We start from the raw sequence: 20,966 nt of genomic DNA, 5'->3' as shown, positions 1-20,966 counted from the left end.
GGTCGCTATCATTTGTGAATATGTTGTTACTCCATAGTAAAGGCTCTTTGATGTGGCCAGATCGATAGATATAATCAATGATTCCCATACTTTGTCTACAAGACCAAGTATGTGCCAGTATGTTGGTATCGGGAGTCACTGCATCGAGTCGTATCATATCCCTATTGTGAATCTCTTTTGACCAGGTTTTAGCTTGCGCATCTAAGATGTGTTGAGCTAGTTCTTTGCCATCTCTGGAATGTAGGTGGATGTTCAAATCACCAAATATAATAAATGCAATCTGAGAATATTTAATGGCAGCTTCGTCCATAGCTGCCAGAAATGCATCCATGTATATTGCATCTTTTATTTTTTGAGGATTCCAATATGTGTTGAGGAAAGCTAGGTGTCAATTTTTGGAATGTGATTCGCTAGAGGATTCTTCATTTCTAGGGGACTGGGTTTGTCGCATTATTACGATTTGAATCCATGGGTTGATGTTTTTATTCTCGAGCACCTTTAATTGCGTATCTATCTTTATTAAGATAAGTAGCCCTGCGGATGGGCGTCCCTTCTGACCACAAGTTGCAGGATTTATGTATGATGTATATCCTTCACATGTCGGTTTGTGATGTATCCAGCTCTCTTTTAGACAGATAATTTCGGCATTTTCAAGTTCTGGTCTTGTTTTAGTATAAAGGTGAGCGTTGCCACGGGTATTCCACGAACAAATGGTGAGTGTTTGATTTCCCTGGCATGGTCATTGCTAATAGTTTCCACAGAAGCTGTTATTCATGATTGCTCATGTGCTGCTTATTTCTCTCCAAAATGACAGTCTCCCTTTCTGATCTTGATATTTCTCTTGTCGTCGTGAGTGGTTACCTTCTTCTTCAAGGACACCGTACCGCACAGCGGAATAAGCACTTACGCAAGAGCTTATTGAGGAGCATCTTGGCAGAATTCTCGATTTTTATTTTTGGCTCTTAAGTTCTGTCTCTCTGAAGGTTTCATTTGTGTCAATAATTGAGAGGTGAAAAGCAAGTTTACAGAGATCATTTTTGTGAGCCTCTATGAGCTTCAATGTTTCGAGCTCTGCACAAGTTATTGAGATACAATCTAGTCTACTCAAGTCTAGGAACTCAATTACCTGAAAGTCTTTTGATGTCATTTTTTGGAACTCAGGCATGACATGCAGTAGTCGGAGTGTGTTTGTCCTGTTTAGGATTAAGCCGTCGTTTATTTTGTCACATCTTTCTAACTTGATCTTGTTTTGGTGCCTCTGCGTTCTTGGGTCCAGAAAGTGTGGCAATTGCAAGATTTGCAAGGTTGATTCAGATAAATTTGTATCATCAAATGGGCTATCCGAAATGTCTGAGCCGTCCATGTCTAATCTGTTATTTGGGTGGATCGTTCTGTTACTAAAGTTGTTTTGTTCTCAGAGTTAGTTGAGATTTGATGTTCTGAGTATGTCTGTTCATAAGTATCTAGTATGATTAAAGAGGAGTTATTAATCCTTGGTTCCTCATGCTCACTTTGTCTTTTGCCTTCAATGGGGTAGGTCGACAGGTTCAATAACAGTTGAATTGCAGCTGCATCGCTCGCTTTGGCCCGATTTACTGGTATATCATCTATTTTTGGATCTAGTTTCTCCTTAGTTTGATTATGTTGAGGTTTCTCCAAGTTGGTATTTTCGATGTTTTGCAGCCTTGCATCCTTCTTCAATGTCATTACCGGATTTCCCATCTGATTTCTTGGGGGAGTAGTTAAGTTCTGTAGAAAAGCTCTACAGCTTCTCTGTTGCTTTTTGTATTGTTTCTTTGTTTTAGATGGTTGAGTGATAATGTGGGGGTTTGGTCATGCTTGATCAAAAATACTATACGTTTCTTTGTTTTTATTGTCAAATCTTCAATAGGGAGAGATTCCTTATTGCCCAATCCTGAAGGGGTAGCATGGGATTGATGGTAAGATCAATCAAATTTCCTTTGGGACACAGCGGTGTCGCTTCCTTTGTGAGAGATATGCCGGTTGACCGAGGTGTTGGCATTGTAGGATATACAGTTTGTCTCATCACTTTAGTCTGGTTGGAACTTTGAGACTGGTTGGACGCAAAATGTTCAGTTCTTTTTCCCGTATTAGCATGCATTAATTGTAACAATGCATCAGTGAGGTGAGCTTTTTCGTCTCTATCATTTCTGGCAACATAAGCCAATTTTTGTTGCCAGCGAGCACTGGTTTTGGCCTCAAATTGTAGGCAGTTGTCAATTTTCATCATCAGTACTTCTTGAAGCTTTTGTTTTGCATATATAGATGCTAGGATGGTAGCTTGGTCTCGTGAAGCTTCAACCTGTGCTTCCTGCAATTTCATGTAAGGAATCATAGCCTGAATTGTTACAGCAATTAACATGTTTTGCAGGTCCAGCATTGTTGTAGGAATAGATTCCTGTTGTCGCGTGTACGGTGGCGAAAATTCACATTTTGGAACTTCATTTTGGCAATCTTTGGTCATTTGATTAATAGGATGAGGTTGCATTAGTGTTGTGCCTCTTGTTGGGAATGGAGTACTCATCACTAGATGATTCTTGGCATCTGGTGTCATGCACAGATTTTGTGAGTCGTTCTTCCGGGAGTTGGGAAACATATTTCTTGCTGCTATCCTTTTGTTTTCTTGCAGCTCCATAAGCGCTTCTATTTCCGTTCGAGGGACAGTCATTGCAAGAGTTTGATTGTGGCTGGATTTGGTGGAATTTCATGGAGCTCAGATCTTGTTTTGTGGTCGTATAGTGATTTCCATCTCTGTTTTTCTAGTTTTGCACAATCTTTTTGGGGGCTCCCTATTTCAAGTTTTCAAGTGTTTATCTCGGTGTGGGTGCTTTCCGAACACGTATGGACCCTCATTAGATGAGGGATACTTTCATTTGATAGATACAACGATATTTGACTTTTTTTGGGGCAGATTTCTGTCCTTACTTCTGCTGTCCCACAGGTCATTATAGCTTTCTCATTGTTGTGAAGTTGCGGATTTTGCCCTTCATGGAGTCTCATATCCATTTGTTCCCTGTCTGCTGTTAATGGTGGAGTACTCAACATGGATATTGGTCGATTGATTTTACTTTGTGAGATTGGTGAAAATTCACAGATCATGCCTGTGACAGGGTTTACTGTTTGTTTTAGTTTGTTCAGGGTCACTGGATGTTTTTCGGTCTGCCTCAACGATAGCGTTTGCAGTCGTGTATGAGTTCTATTCAGTGAATCTGTCAGGGCAGCCATGTGAGACAGTGAATGTTGGGACGACTGGTGCAAGAAAGTTGCTGCTTTAACTCAGTAAGGGATGTGTTCCGTTGTATGGTGATGGATGGCCCGGCCGAGTTGATTGTAGTTTAATTGTCAAGCACCTTCCAGGAGGCGTGTGGGTCAAAGGAGGGTACCCGCAGTCTCCGCGCGCCTCAACTCTTTCATACTCAGGGCGTATGTGTTGTTTAATATCCTGGCCCGTACCAGATTGTATTGGTGGTCAGAAAATTCCACGGATAAAAGGGTGCGAGGCTGTCTCGCTCCCCACAGTCTCCGTGGGATTGGTGACCGTCTAACAGGAGTACAGAATTGCGTTTTTTTCAGATTTACATGAAAAAGGGAAAGAGCAGGAGAAAGAAAGAAAAGAAGGAAAAAAAGAAGGGAAGACAAAGAAAGAAAAGCAGCCTGGTGTCTTTGTGTCTCATATCAGCTGGCACAAAGACCCACCCTGGGGCAATGTAGATAGGGGGGGGTGGGTGTATCAGGTACCTAGGATCTTTTCTTACAAGGTGATGTTTTTCTTGAATGGACCGTTTCTTAAAGGGGATACCAATTCCGCAGAAACCTTCCTTGTTTTACCGTGTTGTAATGCGAGGCGTGCAGACTTGTCGACCAGCAGCAAACATCCAAACAGCAGGGTGAGTCAAAATTCGTCCTTAACGTGATCGGGCTTTACATCGCAAGGGCCTATGGGTCTTCGTTATATCCCTGCACTTCCTGAATACGCGGGGCTTGGAGGTCTCTTCTCGCTCTGCTTTCTCCACGGCAGGAACAGTTGAAATGTCCACGTGGAGGAAGCACTGGAGGGGTACTCAGGGGTACCTGATCTAGACAGCCAAACAGCAGAGTGAGTCAAAATTCGCCCTTAACGTGATCAGGCTTAACGCTCCAAGGGCATGTGGGTCTTCGTTACATCCCACACTTCCTAGATAGGCGGGGCTTGGAGGTATCTTCTCGCTCCGCTTGCTCCACGGCAGGAGCAGTTGAAATTTCCACGTGGAGGCAGCACTGGAGGGGCACTCAGGGGTACATGATCTAGACAGCCAAACAGCAAGGTGAATCAAAAATCACCCTTAACGCGATCGGGCTTTACCCCCTCCCCTCTTCTGTACCGTCTGTGCACTTCAGGAGGATAGCTCAGGGGCAACGTGCTCACCTTGAAAGCAAGACCACACGGAGCACCACAGGTTTGAGCCCCGGGTCCATGCTTAGAAACCTCTGGGTATTAAGTGTGTTATAAATAACCTATCATTTCATTTCACTTGCACAATCTGAATGTACCATGCCTTGAAGATCATCTATCTATCTTCCCTGTCTCCTGCTCAATGCACTTGGAAAAACTGCAGAATCGTTGTCAGACCTATTCGCTGTTATCTACACCGTTAATTGATTTACATGCACTTACTCGGCCTGTGCAGACTTGTATCATTCAGAAATTCAAGGGCTCTGAATGACAGTTGTTTTTTCCCCTTGTTCCCTGCCTCATTGAGCGCTTTGAAACACTTTCCTTGTGTATTGACGCTTTAAAATTAGACATTACCATACCATACCAATCACCAAGGGACCCTACACCCAGGACATACTCCCTCGCTTGTCCCCCCACAGGGTCAGGATCCAAGAGTGATGGCCTTTCCCATGCCACCTGAGCAGAGGATCCAAGGGGAGTAGGAGTGAGAATACCCTCAGGTTTCTCACTGACCATAAACCATTGAAATCTTTCAAGACAGGAACTTTCTGAAGAAGTGATCAAACCTCTGAGTGCCCCCACTATTTTCCAGTTCGTGCAGAATTGAGTTTACTCCCAGTTAACTATGGAGCATGCTCCACATTGTTGTTTTTTGGGTCTGCTTAAATTTATTCCAATGTGCTTTTACTGCATACAAGGGGTTTGTGGCATTTAGTTAGAGGTTTGCAGGGGTTACATTGGTAATTGCTTATGTTAATAAAATCAACTAATTTAAAATTGGGTTTTCATTGTTTGTGGAGTGAAAATGTCACTACAACCATTACAACTTTGTGAATTAGAAGGTACATATAAATATTGGCCCATGGTGGCCACTCATTCGGGTAGAAAACAAATATATATCAAACATTTATAGAAACTTTAAGATTTTAACAATAACCTATCTGGATCGGTGATATTTATATGAGAGTCCTACCTACTACATTTATATTGGGTGCTCTGCTATTAGCAGAGTTTGTTTTTAAATGGCACATAACGTTGTATGTCTTTAACAGGAGGGAAAAACCTTTATGTTAGAACCTTGGCTAAAGATACTCGTATAATAAAGGGTGTCCTAACAAAACAATGCGTATGCATTTCTGTGTGCATTACTCTCGTAAACATACATGGTATTTAATGTCAAATTATTTCCAGTAGTCTTAGCAACAAAAACAACAATTTAGGTTTTAAAACGGGGCGTATTTATCACCCACAGATTGTTTATTATTTTTGAAAATATATATTGATTCTGTTAAATGATAATTTGCTATATTTTTGTTTGTTAAGGTTCTATTTTTTTATTTCTTTTAAGCCCATTCTGTTACAGGCTAACACATTATATAACAACACACAGGCATGTGTTGTCAACGTCACTATGTATTAGCTGTTTATTACAGACAGGTGCTAAAATAGGCAATAGTTTGTTAAGGTCCTGTCTTGCCTGGAAGTTTCGGTGAAGTGAAATGGTCTGCCTTCTTCCGGACCTGGAATGTGGTTATTCTGGGCGAAGAGCACCAAGAGGCTAACTGACCGAGTTGCTGATTGCACAAAGAGAAACAGAAGACTACTAAAAGGAGCTGCCAAACGCAGCCCAATTGCTACTGACTTTGGTTATGGGTCTGACACATTGTTTCGTCATATACCTATTTTTCCAGATCCTCAAGTAAGGGGTCTTCACTACCCCGTACTGCAATATAGTCTATCGCACTACCCCTCTTCCGACCCAGCTTGATAGGGGACACCAACCTGAGAGGGTGCCCAAACATCAAAGGGCCACCAATGTTGGCAAGGTACGTATAATAATCCACTCCACTGGCCACAGGCATGGCTAACCACACACATCAGTATACAGCAAAGGACTGCGACGAAATTAAGTCATACTGTTCACATAAATTCTCCGCCTACTTATACCTGACTACGCCTCAACACCTCTGACAGCAGAATACAGTGCAGACCTATGATAAATTCGGGCACACTGAACACATGGCAAGTCCCTAGGACTGGCGCCACCCCTACTCTTCTCAGCACCCATCCACATGCCTGGCTGCATGGGTTTCTTCTATACAAGAGCCTGGCCAGCCCTGCTAAGCCTTTGTCGGCCAAATGCACATACACATCATTGTCGTGCTCCAGGAGCTCCAACACCCTGGACTTCAGTCTTCCGAGGGTGTTCCCACTAACAGCGCAATGAGACTATACTAATGGTAAAATTGGCGCTATACAATACAACAATTAGGGATCGTCAGTGTGGTATAATCTGATAGTCTTGTGGTTGGAGCATTGGGTCATGTTTATCAGACATCAGCAAAGTTATGATGGGTTTGTAAAGGCCTGAAAATAACTCTTTCACTGAAAATATGAAGGTTGAATAATCTATTTAAGCCAAGTCACACATGCCACAATGCTATGCTGCTACTGGCGGTAAAGTGACTCTGCTAGTTGATGGTGTCACTCGGTCAGACTGTCAGCCTGCATGGGTGGCTGGGCCACATCTGATTGGCCATGATGTTAGATGTTGGAGAGATGTTTAGGCTGGCCAAGAGTCAGGGGGGTTGATAGTGATTGCCAAATCATGACCGTTGATGGAATGGAGTGTCATCGGATATCTAACACTCTTTCATACGCTGTCAACACTGCACCAGGGTGCTGCACTAGATGGGTCTATGGCACATGAGGTGCACCCCTTGAACACATCATTGTGCCACAGCCTGTAGTGCTTGTGCATCGAGGAGGTGTCAAAGACATTATTACTGGGGTTAACTGTGAGGAAATGTCTTCTTGCAGGTATTGCATATTACACTGCCTCCCCCTGACAGTCACATCCTCCAGCAAGCTGAAGTAGTCCCATCCACCCTCTACCAGATGGATAGTGATGTCATGGGTGTTATGTCTTCTGACCTGACTTTACACTATTGGGGAAATAACCTTTCCCCCACCACATGGGCAGGAAATGGTGCAATGGCCCCAGTCGGCTCCTCATGAGCATCTGCTGAGGACCATCTCTGGCTCATCTGCCTAGTGCTATTTGCTCTCCTGCAGCACCCCCACATCATCATTTTTCCTTTGTCCTTTGTCCCCTCTGTGGCTACCTCTCCCTGCTGCTCCCGAAGTACTTCTCCCTTCCCACCAACTCCAAGGCCTATGTACTCATACACGCCCTGCAGTCACTCTTCAAGAGAATGTGCCTCTATCACAACTTTCTCCAGATTGTTAGACACATCGGCCTCGTCCTCAGGCACTTTCTCTCTCTCTCTCTCTATCTCTCTCTCTCTCTGTCTCTCTCTCTCTCTCTCTGTCTCTCTCTATCTCTCTCTGTCTCTCTCTTTCTCTCTCTCTCCTCATGCTCTGCCATTCCCTCTTCTTTTTGTCTCTCCCTCCGCAACCACCATCTCCCTATCTTCAATCACCATCTTCTCCTCCTCAACCACTGGCTCATCCTTCTCAACCACTCTTTCATTCCTCAAGCACCGCCTCCCTCTTCTCATTCACCACCCCCCCCCCAGCCACTATCTCCACACTTTGTGATTTATCTTAATCTGAGTCTGTCCCTCCTCATACTCGGTCTCCCCTTGCTGTTTGGCTGCCTCAACCTCTGACATGGAGTAGGACTAGCCCAGCTCCTCTCTGTCCCTCCTCTGAATTTGCTCCAAATAAAAGTGGATTTTGCTGAAGTCCTTAATGTGCAAAACACACAAGTGCCTAAGGGGCCTAATGTGTCTATGGTGTCAGTTGGAGAAAAAAAAAGGTGTGAAAAACCAACAAAAGGCTTCTCACAAGATTCAAACGATGGGAACAGGGTTCTCCAAACACAAACACAGCACGGAAGTTGCCAAAAAACAGCACAAGAAGAATTATTGGGTCCACACACAAAGGTTCCTCTACAAACACAAGAATGGAAAGATGCTAGGACAACTTTTTTTTCTAAATGCTTGGGATTTAACGAAAGGATCAGGCGAGGTACGGTAAGCCATTTATTTTAAGAACATTTTTCAAAAAGGATCAAGGGTAAAAAGGGAAGATTACAGAGAAGCCTAACAAACAGAATGAAGGGTCTGAACCGGGATCAAGAAATCACTGGAAACAACTGAATAACCTCTCCAAAACACACCTAACCTTACCGCAAAAAATAAATGTGTTATTTATAACACGTTTAATGCATGACTCCAGCCTCTAACTGTGGGACCGGATATCGAAGTCGGGCTGCTCAGCGCTGTCTTGTTTCCAAGACAAGTGCGTTGTCCCAGAGCTACCCTCTGGACTCCAAAACCCCAAATTTGTGAGCCTGTCCTTTCTACTCCTATACCAACAGCCAGCACACAAACAACACCCAAACAAAACCCACAAAAGAAGCAAAAAGCAAGTTGGGACTTTTACAGGCCCTTAAACATGTTTCAGACTCAGGGCATCTAATATGCTGATCGAGCCCATGGCCTTGAAATTGGATGATGGGACTTGAACCCTGCCTTGAAACCCTTGGAAAATCTCAAAAGTCCCAAGGAAATCCTACTGGGTGGGACGACCCCTCATCCCCCCTCTGCCCTGAAAAGCTTAACTTTTATGTGGGCCAAATTTTGGCAAACTAACTGTGACCATGCATTCCACATGAGCGAAAACTGTCCCACAGCAATCACAGCCCCATTAGAAGGTGGCCCTTAGCCTATATTTCCAGATGGACGAAGAGATTCAGAAACTGGAGAGGGTGTAGAATCAGGCATGTCAATATAATTGCTTCATAAGTCTCCACTAGAATCTAGTGTTCTTGAAAGAAGTAGGGCATGGTTCCAAACCATCTGTAGCATTTTCACTCTGTTTCTTTGTTTCATTTCTGCGAGCCAAACTCACCCTCCTTTCTTAGTCCTAATTAGAAATCCAACAAGAAGAGTATGTCATCACTGCCCAGATCACTGGTTCGGCATCACTTGGCACTTTATGTGAACTTTCTGAGGTTAAATCTCCAGAAATATAGCAACGAATTTATGAAATTGAGCAATAAAATTGAATATTTAAACCACAAATGCTGGGACATGAGGGGCAAATATCTAAATATATGTAGCCAGAATAAATTGACAGTTCTGGGATGTCATAGCGATATTAACCTTTATTAGATATAACACAATACATGTCCTAGGACACTGGATGTTGTTACTAGAGGCTGTGGTTTGTGATGGGATAAATGGAGATTATGGTGAAAACCTTTTTAAGAAAGGCTACAGACTACATGACACAACCTCGTCCAAAGCAGTGGAAGCACAAAGAGCAAGAATGGACATGCAGGCGTAAGTAAACTGAAGAAACAAGGGTAACTGTTAAAAGGAAGGATTGTCCAGACAGCAGGTACATTGTTGTAAGTACCTTTCATCGAGATGGCACACGTGTAGGGACTTAGTTGAGGGGCTGGGCCCCAAGGGGGAAAGCGCAGGGAGACACATAGACCCACTAGCACCCACCACCCAGGCTTACATCTTCAACTGCTAGTGCTAGAACCAGTGTAAAACATATTCATATATACACATTCCTAGGTGTGAGAAACCAGGTGTCTTAACCACTAGTCCCTAGGGATCTGTCATCCCGGTGGCCAGGACACGGCCATTTCTTTTGGATCCATTTCCTTGGAGTTGACCAGTGCGGGAGGATCGTCTGGGTGAGGGGTCTTCGGGGAGTGGGAGTGGGGCACCAGATGGTGAGACACGGAATCCCCTTCCCTGTTACACCTGTACCCCATCCTACCAGGTAGGATCCATAGGGACTCTATCACCCCTTTTTCCTACACAACCACTTCACATGGACAGCCTGCTCTGGGAGAAAACAGACTAAAACCCGAGCAGTACATCTGACTTGTCCCAATACAATGGTCAGACGAGGTCAGGCAATACTGACCATTACACACACCTGACTTCCATGAAACCTCCCCACACGGATAAAAGGCGGGGTACAAAAACACACTGTGAGCGAGGCAAAACACACTAGGAAATAGCAGCTTCAAGGCAGCAGCTGAATGAGAGATGAAAGACTGTGAAGTATGAGGGTTTCGCAAGGAGGGAAATTCCCTTGACCTTTCTGGCATGAAACCCTTACTTTCATGAGACCTCGAGATTGGAAAGCTTAACGCCACAAAACCAATCTGAAGAATTCTGCATTGTGTGTCGGATGTACCCACGCTCGTCCTACATGACTAATCAAGTTGGGGAGAAGCAGCAGCTGTTGTGGTACTGCCCTTGGCTCCAAGAACAAAGTAGCGACAAAGAAATCAACACAGCAGGTGAGTTAGCGAGACTGATATCAGACCGATCTGTGTTGAAGCCAAGGTTGCAAGCAGCAACATTGTATAACGTGCGCTGGAATGAACATTGTTAAAACGCGTGTGATGAAGACACAAGTAAAGTTAAACTGCTGTTGAATACTTGAACTTTGAAAAGAAAGCTACAATACCGTTGACAGAGTGGTCCGGCACCGAATGCGTGCTCAATCGAAGGTCTCTGTAAGGTATGTAGCCGAGAAGTGGCAGAAGTGAAAGTTAAATAGTTTGTAAATCAAAGTGGTCCTGTGACGGGTCAAGCAAAACCCTGGACACAGTCGAAAGTCTTTAATTTTTGATACAGAAAGTAATGATTGGAAAATGAGAAAAACTGGTCCCACCCTGATCGAGGGAGCCCAATTTAGAAGAAAGGAACTGTTAAAGTGAGCCTGAGCCTGATGGAGGGGAACCCGGGGTGCACAGTGAATCACATGAGAAATTGCACATGTGGAAAATCCTGAGAAGAAAGGAACGTTAATGTTTGTTTGTCACATCAGGCCCTCAGAAATAAGAGACTTTCAATGGCAAGCAGTCTTTGGCACAGAAGGTCCTGATACTGAGGTTTTGAACTGCATCCCCATGCTAGAGAAGCCAGAGTGTGTGCTAAGCTTGAGTGTGCTGCCTTGTCCCATGCTGAAAACGTGGGGAAGGGAAGCCAAAGGTTCAACTATCCTGACATATCATTTTCTGAACACTTTTCTTTTGCATAACATTGTTTTCAACACCATTTGTATTTAGAAGTAAGGATTGGCATTATGTTTATTAGTATAGGCCCTTTCATTTTGACAAGACTCTACTGGGACTGCGTTATTATTATTTGATGGTCGAAGCTTCATCCCATCTTTAGATTTGGGATTAGACAGGTGTTTTTCCAACCCATTTTGAAACTTCAATTAACGCCATTGAACTGTGATCACGTGCGTCTTCCTTCAATGTTTGATACCATGCCTTCCTTACAAAGCATTCACTCAACAGGCTTTCAATAACCTCACGCTCTCAGGCACACAGGGACAGAGATTATCGAAGTAAAACTGTTTTTTATACTTCTATGTGTGTCGGTATCGAGAGGATAAGCGACTTAAGAAGCAGTGCGCTTGATGAACTGTAGAGGACACACAGTCAAGACTAAGTGGTCGAAAGGCTAAAGGCTTTAGCGGACAGTGCGTAGTGATAAGAATGTGTGAATGTTTGATATATTAAGCCAGAAGAAGCTGCATAATAAGTGAATGTTATGGTGTAAAAATGAAAGAGGGAGAAAAAAGAAATGACAAATAACCAGATAAAAATAAGCAGGGGAGTTAGGCAACATAAATTTAGCCTTGGTGCATGGATGCAAGTAAAGTGAGTTTGTTTAGTGTAGAATATGCAACCTGATATACTTCAAAGTGTGTGCAGAGATAACATGGATGAAGTCTCCACCTTACATGATGGCAAGCATCTCTGCTTGTAGTGTCCCGGATGTAGCACTCCCTACTGCTGAGGCCACTGGTGCCCTCCCTACACCCAACGCTGAGCACCTGAAGCAGCTATTGAGTTGTCTTGCCTTGGCCTAGATATGTCCCGCACATGAGTAGGTTCTGTGGTAACAAAGAGTCTTCAGCCTTGAGGAAATGAGATGGCGTTCAAGTCAAAATACATCACTGAAATCAAAAAAGTAGTTGTCTATTCTTTATATCTCCCCAACAACCCCCACGTTGCTCCCCATCTCATAAATCTCTGATTGGTTTGTAACATATAAAATATTTCTAGTTAAACAAATATATAGCAGCTGTATGGTAAATTAAATAAAGAGTATTTGCTGACCTTGGTAGGCGATGTCCTGTTCTCCAGCCATGTCTGCAAAAGATGAAAAAAGATGACTCTTAAAAAGTACAGTAAACATTTTCCAACATGAAAGCAATGCATAGAATTGCCTGTCCAAAGCTACAACATATCAATGAAAGCAGCCACTTTTGGGCCAACTCACTGCAGTCTCCTCATTCGAAGACAATACAATGAAATTACTTATTTAGGCCACAGTCCTGAAAATGTTGTACTTCTATGGTGCATACTGCAGCCATTTCCTATTTTTATCTATGATAAGGTTCCTGTATTAACAACACAACTCCAATAAACTGTATTATAAACACAACCCATTGTAGGGACTTTTCATCAAAATGTATTTCACATGTAATGTCATCAGTTATGTCATCAATGGCATTTTTGATGTCCTAGGTGTTAGTCTTAGCAGTGCACGGTGGTGGCGCGAGTTATTTATTTATTTCTTTAATTTATTTATTTATTTGAATTTATAAAGCGCCCAGCGGCCCGGAAACATTGTGGCGCTGTTACCGAAGATTTACTTAGTGTGCAGGCAATGTTACAATAGTACATGTTTTAGTGATAGTGTTGGGAGGGTGTTCCGAAGTTACAATGGAACAGTGGGGAGAAGGGTACATTTGTAGACAGTATTAGTTAAATAACTTTGTTTTAAGCAACTTTCTGAACACTCTGATGGATTCTTCGCTTCTTAGGCGGAGGGGCAGCGCGTTCCAGGCTATTGGGGCTAGAACTTCAAAGCTGGCGCCACCAGCTTTCGCTCTGTTGAACGCTGGAACAGAGAGCAGGTGAGAATATTGGTCACGTTTGGGTCTGTGGGCAGGAGCCTGGTGTATTCTGTCTACTAGGTATGCTGGGGCAGTCCGGGTGAAGCATTTGTGTGTGATGGTGAGGGCCTTGAATGTTATGCGTTCTTTGATAGGGAACCAGTGGGCATCCTTCCTAGCCTGGGAGATGTGCTCTCGCTTAGGGATGCTGAGGGCAGCTCTGAGGGAATTGTTTTGTGCCATTTGAAGTTTGTTGATGTTATTAGCAGAGGTGCCTATGAGAGCGATGTTACAGTAGTCAAGTTTTGCGGCAATTGTGGCTCTAGCGATATTGAGTAGGTTGCTTGGCGAAAGGTGAGGTTTTACTGCATTTATGATTTAATTTTGTGGTAAATGGAGCAGCGGATGAGATGGCGCTGACTTGCTTGTCCGTTGTTAGCATGGAGTCCAGATATACCCCAAGGGTTTTCACTGCAGTAGAGGCTGTGATGGTGGTGTTCTCAATACTGAATGAGTTGTACGTCTCATCTAGTTTTTTTAGGGCTTCTTTGGGGCCTACCAGCAGGATTTCAGTTTTTTCCCCATTTAAACATAGCCCATTGGCGGCCATCCAGGCCTCGATGCGAGCATATGTAGATTGGATGGTGTTGAGGTCTTGCTCATAGTTGCCTGTTCGGGGGAGAAGAATTTGTGTGTCATCGGTATAGTTTGTGAAAGCTATGCCGAATTCTTCTAAGTCTCTGAAGAGTGGGAGTGTGAAGAGGTTGTAAAGAGTGGGCGGTGCAGGATCCTTGTGGCACTCCGCACTCAATGGGGATTGGGGATGCTGAGGCTTGGTTGGAAAAGACTCTCATAGCTCGGCCTTCCAGGAAAGAAGTGATCCAGGCGGTGGCCTCTGGAGAGAAATGAGCATTGTCAGCAAGGTGTTTGCACAAGATCTTGTGGTCAACCAAGTCAAAGGCAGCTGAGAGATCCAAGAGTAGGAGTAGTGAGGACTTGCCTTTGTCCATGGCTTTGAGGAGCTGATTCTTAAGGTCAAGTAAGGCTGATTCAGTGCCATGACGAGGGCGGAAGCCAGATTGTCTTTTGCCAAGGATGTTATGAGTTTCCAAGTAGGACTGTATTTGTAGATAGGCAGCCTGTCCAGAATTTTTAGCAAAAAAGGCACAGTGGTGATTGGGCAGTAGTTGTTAGGGGAGTCAGGGTCAACGGTCGGTTTCTTTAGTAGTGGTCGCACCCATGCTTCCTTGAGGGCGTGTGGGATGGTGCTGTTAGTGAAGGAGACGTTGATGAATGTGGCTATGAATGGGGCAAGGGCAGTTGCACAATCTTTGATTAGATTAGCTGGACATATGTCACCTTTGTACAGTGAAGGTTTGATGCGCTTCATGATTGATAGGACTTCAGGGATTGTTACTTCCCTGAATGCAAAGGATGTGGGCTTGTTTGTGTCGTGTGGGGAGTCTGGGACCAGCGGGGGGGTCGAAAGCTCTGGTGAGGGCGGAGTGATTGTGGGAAGGTTGTCTTATTGTGTCTTGATTTTTTTTTGGAGAGTTTTGATTTTGTCTAACATGGCATGTTGGATGTTGTTACACCATTTTTCTCGGTAGGTTGTGTCGGCGTAGGGGGGGTGGTCAGTTCGTTGTAGATGGCGAATAGCTCTTTAGTTTGGGAGTTAGCTTTCACTATTCTGGAGTTGTATGTGGACGCTTTAGCTTTGGAGATGGCCTGCTTGTACTGTTTAGTGATTGTAAGGTATGTGTCCCTTGTGATGGTAGATGGGTTTGCTTGCCAGGCGGTTAGTGCTGCCCTTTTTGTGGTTCGTATGTCTGACAGTTATTGTGTGAACCATGAGTTGGCGTGTAGTCTAGCTTTGGCTTTTTTCAATTCAGTTGGGCTAGGGTGTCTGGTACCTCTTTGAGAGTGGTGTTGTAGATTTCTACTAGTTCTGTGGGATCTTGGGAGGTAGGATGGGCAAGTAAAGATGTGTTGAGGAGAGGGAGGATTCTTTCTACGGTGAGCAGTTTCTTGGACCTGGCCAGTGTGGCTGGTGCTGGTGTGTTTAAGTTGGGCACTGTTTTAGTTGGTATGAAGAAGTGCAGAAGATGGTGGTCAGCCCATTGACTTGGGGTATTGGAGCTGATGTCTACCTCACAGTTGTGATCAGCGATCTAGTCTAATATACGACCTTTGATGTGAGTGGGATCGGTGACTAATTGGAAGAAGCCTAGGTCTTGGAGAGCTTTGGAGAGGGCTTTACCTTTCTTGTCTTTGGGGTCTTTGAAGCCCAGGTTGAGGTCGCCTAGGAGGATAGCACAGGTATTTGCTTTGAGGTTAGCTCCTAGTGTGTGGGTGATGTTATATTGGAAGTCGAGTGTAGGGCCTGGGGGCCGATAAACGGTGTGGAATGTAATGGTGTCGTTAGGTGATGGGGATATTTGTACTGATAGCATGTCAAAGTTATCAGCTTCGGTGGTTTTGAGTTGTCTGGCGTTGAGGGTTTCCCTAGTGATTATGGCAACCCCTCCACCTTTACTAGAGGTTCTATCTTGGCGCAGGATGATGTATCCAGGTGGTAGGGTTTGGCAGGTGGTGGGACCATATGCTGTGTGTAACCACGTCTCGGTTATGGCTAGGATGTCTGGGTTCAGGTCAGTGATGAGATCCTGGATCTCCATGGTATGCGCTGGGATGGAACATGCATTAATGAGGGCGCATTGGAGTTGTGTTTCCTGAATTTTCCTAGGTTTTGTTTTGAGAGGGTTGTGGGTGGTGGTGGTAGTTACGCTGCGTGTTTTTAGCGGTGAGGTGACATTTGGTGAAGGTGTCCTAAGGGGTGACTTGGCAGAGTGTGTATTTGGGGTGGTTGAGAGGTGGTGCGATCGAGTGCCTAGCCTTTGATTTCTAAGGTGAAGGGGCATAGGGCGAGTGTTGGTTTGTGTGCAGGGAATGGTGCTGTGTGGGGTGGGCCTTGAGTGGTTGGGAGTTTGTCTGGTGTTGGGTGAGCCTATGGTTAGGGCTCGGAGGCAGGGCATGGGAGGCACGTTGTATGAGAGTGGTAGAGTTGGTCTAGAGATTGTAGAGGTGGGTAATAATCTTGTGGTGAGTGAACATATGGTTAGCGCTGGAAGGGACGGCATGGGTGGTATGTTGTGGGAGAGTGGGAGTGTAGGAGACATGTTTGGTGAGGTTGCTGTAGAGTGTTAGCCTGGGCTGTATTAGAGTGGGCTGGTGGGGTTACATGAGGAGTGGGCGTTCAGCAGGCAGCATAAGTAACAGAATAATAGCAGTAAAACAGAGTTGGTGGATAACCCTTTCAGCGCACAAACAGGATTGGCAATACTTTGCATAGAGTTTCACTGTAAGACATCAACAATTTAGATAACAGACATTGCAAGGTGGAGGGCGATGCTGGCAAGCAGTGCAGTGGGCATGGATACAGTAGGTGAATACAAGGTAGTGTTGCACAAAAATGCCTTCCAAAGTGGGCATAGGATGGCGCAAGGTGGGCGGCAGTACTTGGGAGCAGGGCAGTGGCCCAGTCAGGCGAGCAGCGTGCAGGTAAAGAGGGCAGCACTTGGGCAAACGGCCAGCATGTGGCAGATATGACACGTTATGGCTTAACATAGACAGTACAATACACGGTAACGCAGGCAGTGGCCCAATCGGGCAGGCAGATTTAGGAGGGAAAAAAATAAGGTGGCCAATACTTTCAAAGGGTAGACAGGATAGAATACATGATGTGCAGTACATCTGACGTGGCTCGTACTCGAGCTGTGTCAGAGGGAGGTAAGTAGCATAGAAAAAGTTGGCGTAGGGAAAAGAGCAAACAAAGCAGCAGAGTGGGAATGGACACAACGACTATTGCCGAGTATCGTGTATTAGAGCTCTTAGCAAAGAGGACATGCTACAATGGGTAAGTGACTAATATATCTGCTGTTAGGGCAGTGGTTAATGAATTGTTACGTGCAGTAGTTGGCGCATGTCGCTGCTGCGTTAGTGTACAGGACAAAGAGTCGGTACCATAGTGCAGTGGATTTGTAGAGGACAATCATGAAAGTTCAAATGCTTGTGTAGAGAACTTACTGCGATTTGTGCATGATGCAGAGAATTGGGGGCTCCCCGGGCTCTCCCGGCTCAGACAGGCATGTAGCCTTAGCTGCAAGCCTTTGTTGCGAAGTCGACTCCGCCTGCTGGCAGATTCTGATTGGCCTTTATGAAGGTGGCGAACCAATCAGCGCGGGTGCAACAAGGAAGTAGGGCAATGGAGTCTCCTGGTCAGGCGTCGGCCATTTTACGGTGTGGTAGCCCTCGTGGTTCCTGATGGCGGCGGGTGGGAACGTACTCAATACGTTCTTGTCATCAATAGTGCACAGGAGCATGTGGCAGCCTAGGATGTAGAGGAAAAGTTCTATGGCTGACAGTCCTTAATGAAAATGTTACCGTGTCCTCGTGAGCGCCCGTGAGTGCATGTAAATGCACACAGGCATACCTTCTTTGCAGGCAGAGGTTTGTTGGGGATAGCACTGCTCCTGCAGTGTGACGCAGTGTGTTATGGTTGCTTAGCTTACCATAAATGGCGAATTTCTGAAGTTTTTCGGTTTTACTTGTAACCATAACGTCCCTTTAACAATGCTTTTTCATTGACTTTTGAATTTTTAATTGCGTTTCTTCCCATATGGAAATTTTGTTTTCACTCCAAAATTTTGTTTTTTTTGGCCCGAAATTTCTGGGGCAAAACGAAATTCAAGGAGACAAAACACCAGAAATTTCGTTTTTCCCAAAACAAAACTATGAAACACAAACTTTTGATCAGGAAAAGGATAGTAAACTCTCAAACCCACCCCACAGGTGAAATTAATGGATCAGGTACATTTTGCCTTGAAACCACCAATTTTTCTGCGAAACGGAATTGAGTCATTTTGAGCACTGGGCAGGAGGCGGTGAAAGATGGAGGAACTTGTGGTCTATGGATGGGCTTGTTAGAAGATGGAGGACAGACGGAGACAGTAAGAAATGAAGTTGGTAATGGGCCTCATTACAAGTCTGGCGGTAAACCTGACGGTGCTGCTGGTGGGTTGCCACCAGACTTGTAAAATGTTATCGCGCCCAACTTCCCGGTGCCAACGGGAGTTTACAAGTCGGGCGGCCCGGGAATTCAGGCACTGGTAAAATGTACATCCCCATTCCCATAGAGTCGACTAGGACTCTATGGGAGTGGGGGCTTGGAAGCACCGGCACCGTTATTAATGGTGCTGGCACTTCCATGAAGTGTATGCCTAGCGTGGCCGCTGCGCCCGGCAGGGTCAGAAGTGTCAGGTGCAGCAACCCCGGCAAGCAAACACACAGTTTGCCGATCCAGAAACAAGGGTGCCAGTGAGCTTACTAGCACCCTTGTTTCCAGGCTGGCAAACGTGTAATGAGGCCCCTATGGAGTGACATGCAAAAACTGATATGTTAAGAAATTAAAGGTACTGTACAGGGAGATTTACAGAGGGGAAGTCAAATGGAGAGTTTGTGTAAGTTTCGCATTATGAAGTTTTGGAAAAAGTATGAGCGATGTGAAGAGCAATAGAAAGAAGATGTGAGCGTGTAGTGATGAGGATAGATGGTGAAGGAAGGAAAACATGTGGAAGGACCAGCAGGCACATTGAGAGATACAAGGCAAACTGGAAACAGGGATTAAATGCAAAAGATTTGGAAGAATGAAACACTGTTCTCTGATGAATCTAACAATATAATAAAAGGCCAGATGTATGTTTGTCCCTGTCGGTTTGTCTGATGCAGTGATAGCTTTGCCTGTTGTCTCCGCTAGAGGGAGCTGTTGCCTTAGGATATATTGAGACAATGCCAATTCGCATAGCTTCGCTCTTTGTCACGGCTAGAGGGAGCTGCTGGCTTAGCATATATAGTGGTCCTACTGTGTCAATGAAAACCTGCACTTTGGGCCTGTACGCTAGTACAGAGATAATAGGACATCATGGAGCAGGATGCATAGGGTTAACAATGAGGTACAGCGGCATGATTCGTACTATATTTTGAGTCACATGGGGGAATGAGTGGCTCTGAGTTTGGAAGTCTGTTAGTCTGAATCATTTTTAGCATAATTAGAGTAACAAATCGTGAGGATCACAGTGAGTGGCAACGTTATTATGATTGTACTGTAAGCATCTCTGATGTTGGGCCTCTATGATTGAGTGTATAGTGATATGTGACTGTGAGTGAAAGTACACTGACTCACCACAGGTCTTGGACTGGAAATTGGGAGCTGTTGCATCAAAGATGGGTTGAGCTATCGTAAAGCATAAAGATGCAGAGAAACCCCCTATTGTGCTGAGGATGGAGATTGTCTGCATGTAGGTAGGGTAGGAATGTTTACCAAGCGGGTCTGCTAGTACTGTGCATGCCTAAATCATAGCATCTTTATATATAAAGCTGTATGTATGTATGTGTGTATGTTTGTTGAGCCCACTGCTACAAAATTTTGCATCGATTCCTCATTTGTCTGTGGCAAAATTGTGGTCTATGTTTGGATGCAAAAAAATTGTTCTGTAGACAGCCTCATTTACTGATGCTCACCCCTATTCCCTACAGTAGGTACTAGAAGGAGGCAACATTTGAAAAAGTGTCAGAAGCAAAATGTTCGATGTGTTGGTTAATCCTTTGAAATTTATTACAACTGTATACAGTTCAAACGTGTTTATTAAAGCATTTTTAAAGGGAATTAAAAAAAAATTACATTTGTTTTATCACGCCACTCATATATGGGAAATGGCAAAGTTACAATTTACTTAGGTTCATTCAAAAGAAGAAAGCACAATCTATCAATCTTTCTTGGACATTTTCTTAAATGTGCTGAAGCCATTGAGTGACTGAAACATGATGCACAAAAAACGAATATTACTTGGAAAAGCTCCATCTGATGCACATTGAAAATCAATATCATGAGCTTCTGAAACACAACAAACAGCAGCACGACTTGCTGACCAGAGGACAACAGCAACTCTCACCAGGGCAAACGAAATACCAGAGCAAACTAAAGCAAGACTTGCTGACATGAGGACAAGAGCAACATCCTCCAGGGCACATGAGACACCAGAGCAAATTAAAGGAAGACTTGCTGACAAGAGGACAAGAGCAACATACTCCAGGGCACATGAGACACCACTCGATCAGGACACGGGCAACACCGGGTACCCCAGCTAGTTTCCTATAAATGAAAAGATATTCAGGAAGGTTGACGGTGTTCTAGCTCATTTAACATAGAGGTTTGAATAGGCAAGAATGACAAAAATGTACTTGGGCGGGTGGATGTGTGGGTCAAGCAAGTAACGTTATGGGGTTTTGTGAGGCCATCTTGCATGCGATAATGAGTCTCAGGAGGATGGCTCAGGGGCAAAGCACAAGACGATGCAGAGCAACACAGGTTCGATCCCGCTTGGCGCTTAGAAACCTCTGGTTATTAAGCGCATTATAAATAACCAATTATAATAATGATTGTGAATTTTAGGAGCAGAAGTTACAATTTGTTTACTTTTTTAAATTCCTCTTAGATTGGAATGCCTCACCTATTTGACTCCACACCAAGATTTGC

The 20,966-nt window shown here is 44.4% G+C and overlaps 1 protein-coding gene across 9 annotated transcripts in view; it reads right to left on the bottom strand.

Annotated features, from left to right (window-relative positions):
• The window catches only part of SLC24A2 (solute carrier family 24 member 2), a 1,614,118-nt gene that overhangs the window by 817,818 nt on the left and 775,334 nt on the right, over positions 1-20,966 (bottom strand). For all 9 annotated transcript variants that reach the window (XM_069630764.1, XM_069630770.1, XM_069630763.1 and 6 more), the window contains exon 4: positions 12,591-12,623. In XM_069630764.1, coding sequence (XP_069486865.1) covers positions 12,591-12,623 — 33 coding nt within the window. The remainder of the gene's footprint in view (positions 1-12,590; positions 12,624-20,966) is intronic.

This window comes from Ambystoma mexicanum, chromosome 6q, assembly GCF_040938575.1.
Source record: "Ambystoma mexicanum isolate Mex_15411 chromosome 6q, UKY_AmexF1_1, whole genome shotgun sequence".
In the NCBI taxonomy this organism is placed as follows: domain Eukaryota; kingdom Metazoa; phylum Chordata; class Amphibia; order Caudata; family Ambystomatidae; genus Ambystoma; species Ambystoma mexicanum.
The sequence above is the reverse complement of the archived record's forward strand: the minus strand, read 5'-3'. Positions and strand labels throughout refer to the sequence as shown.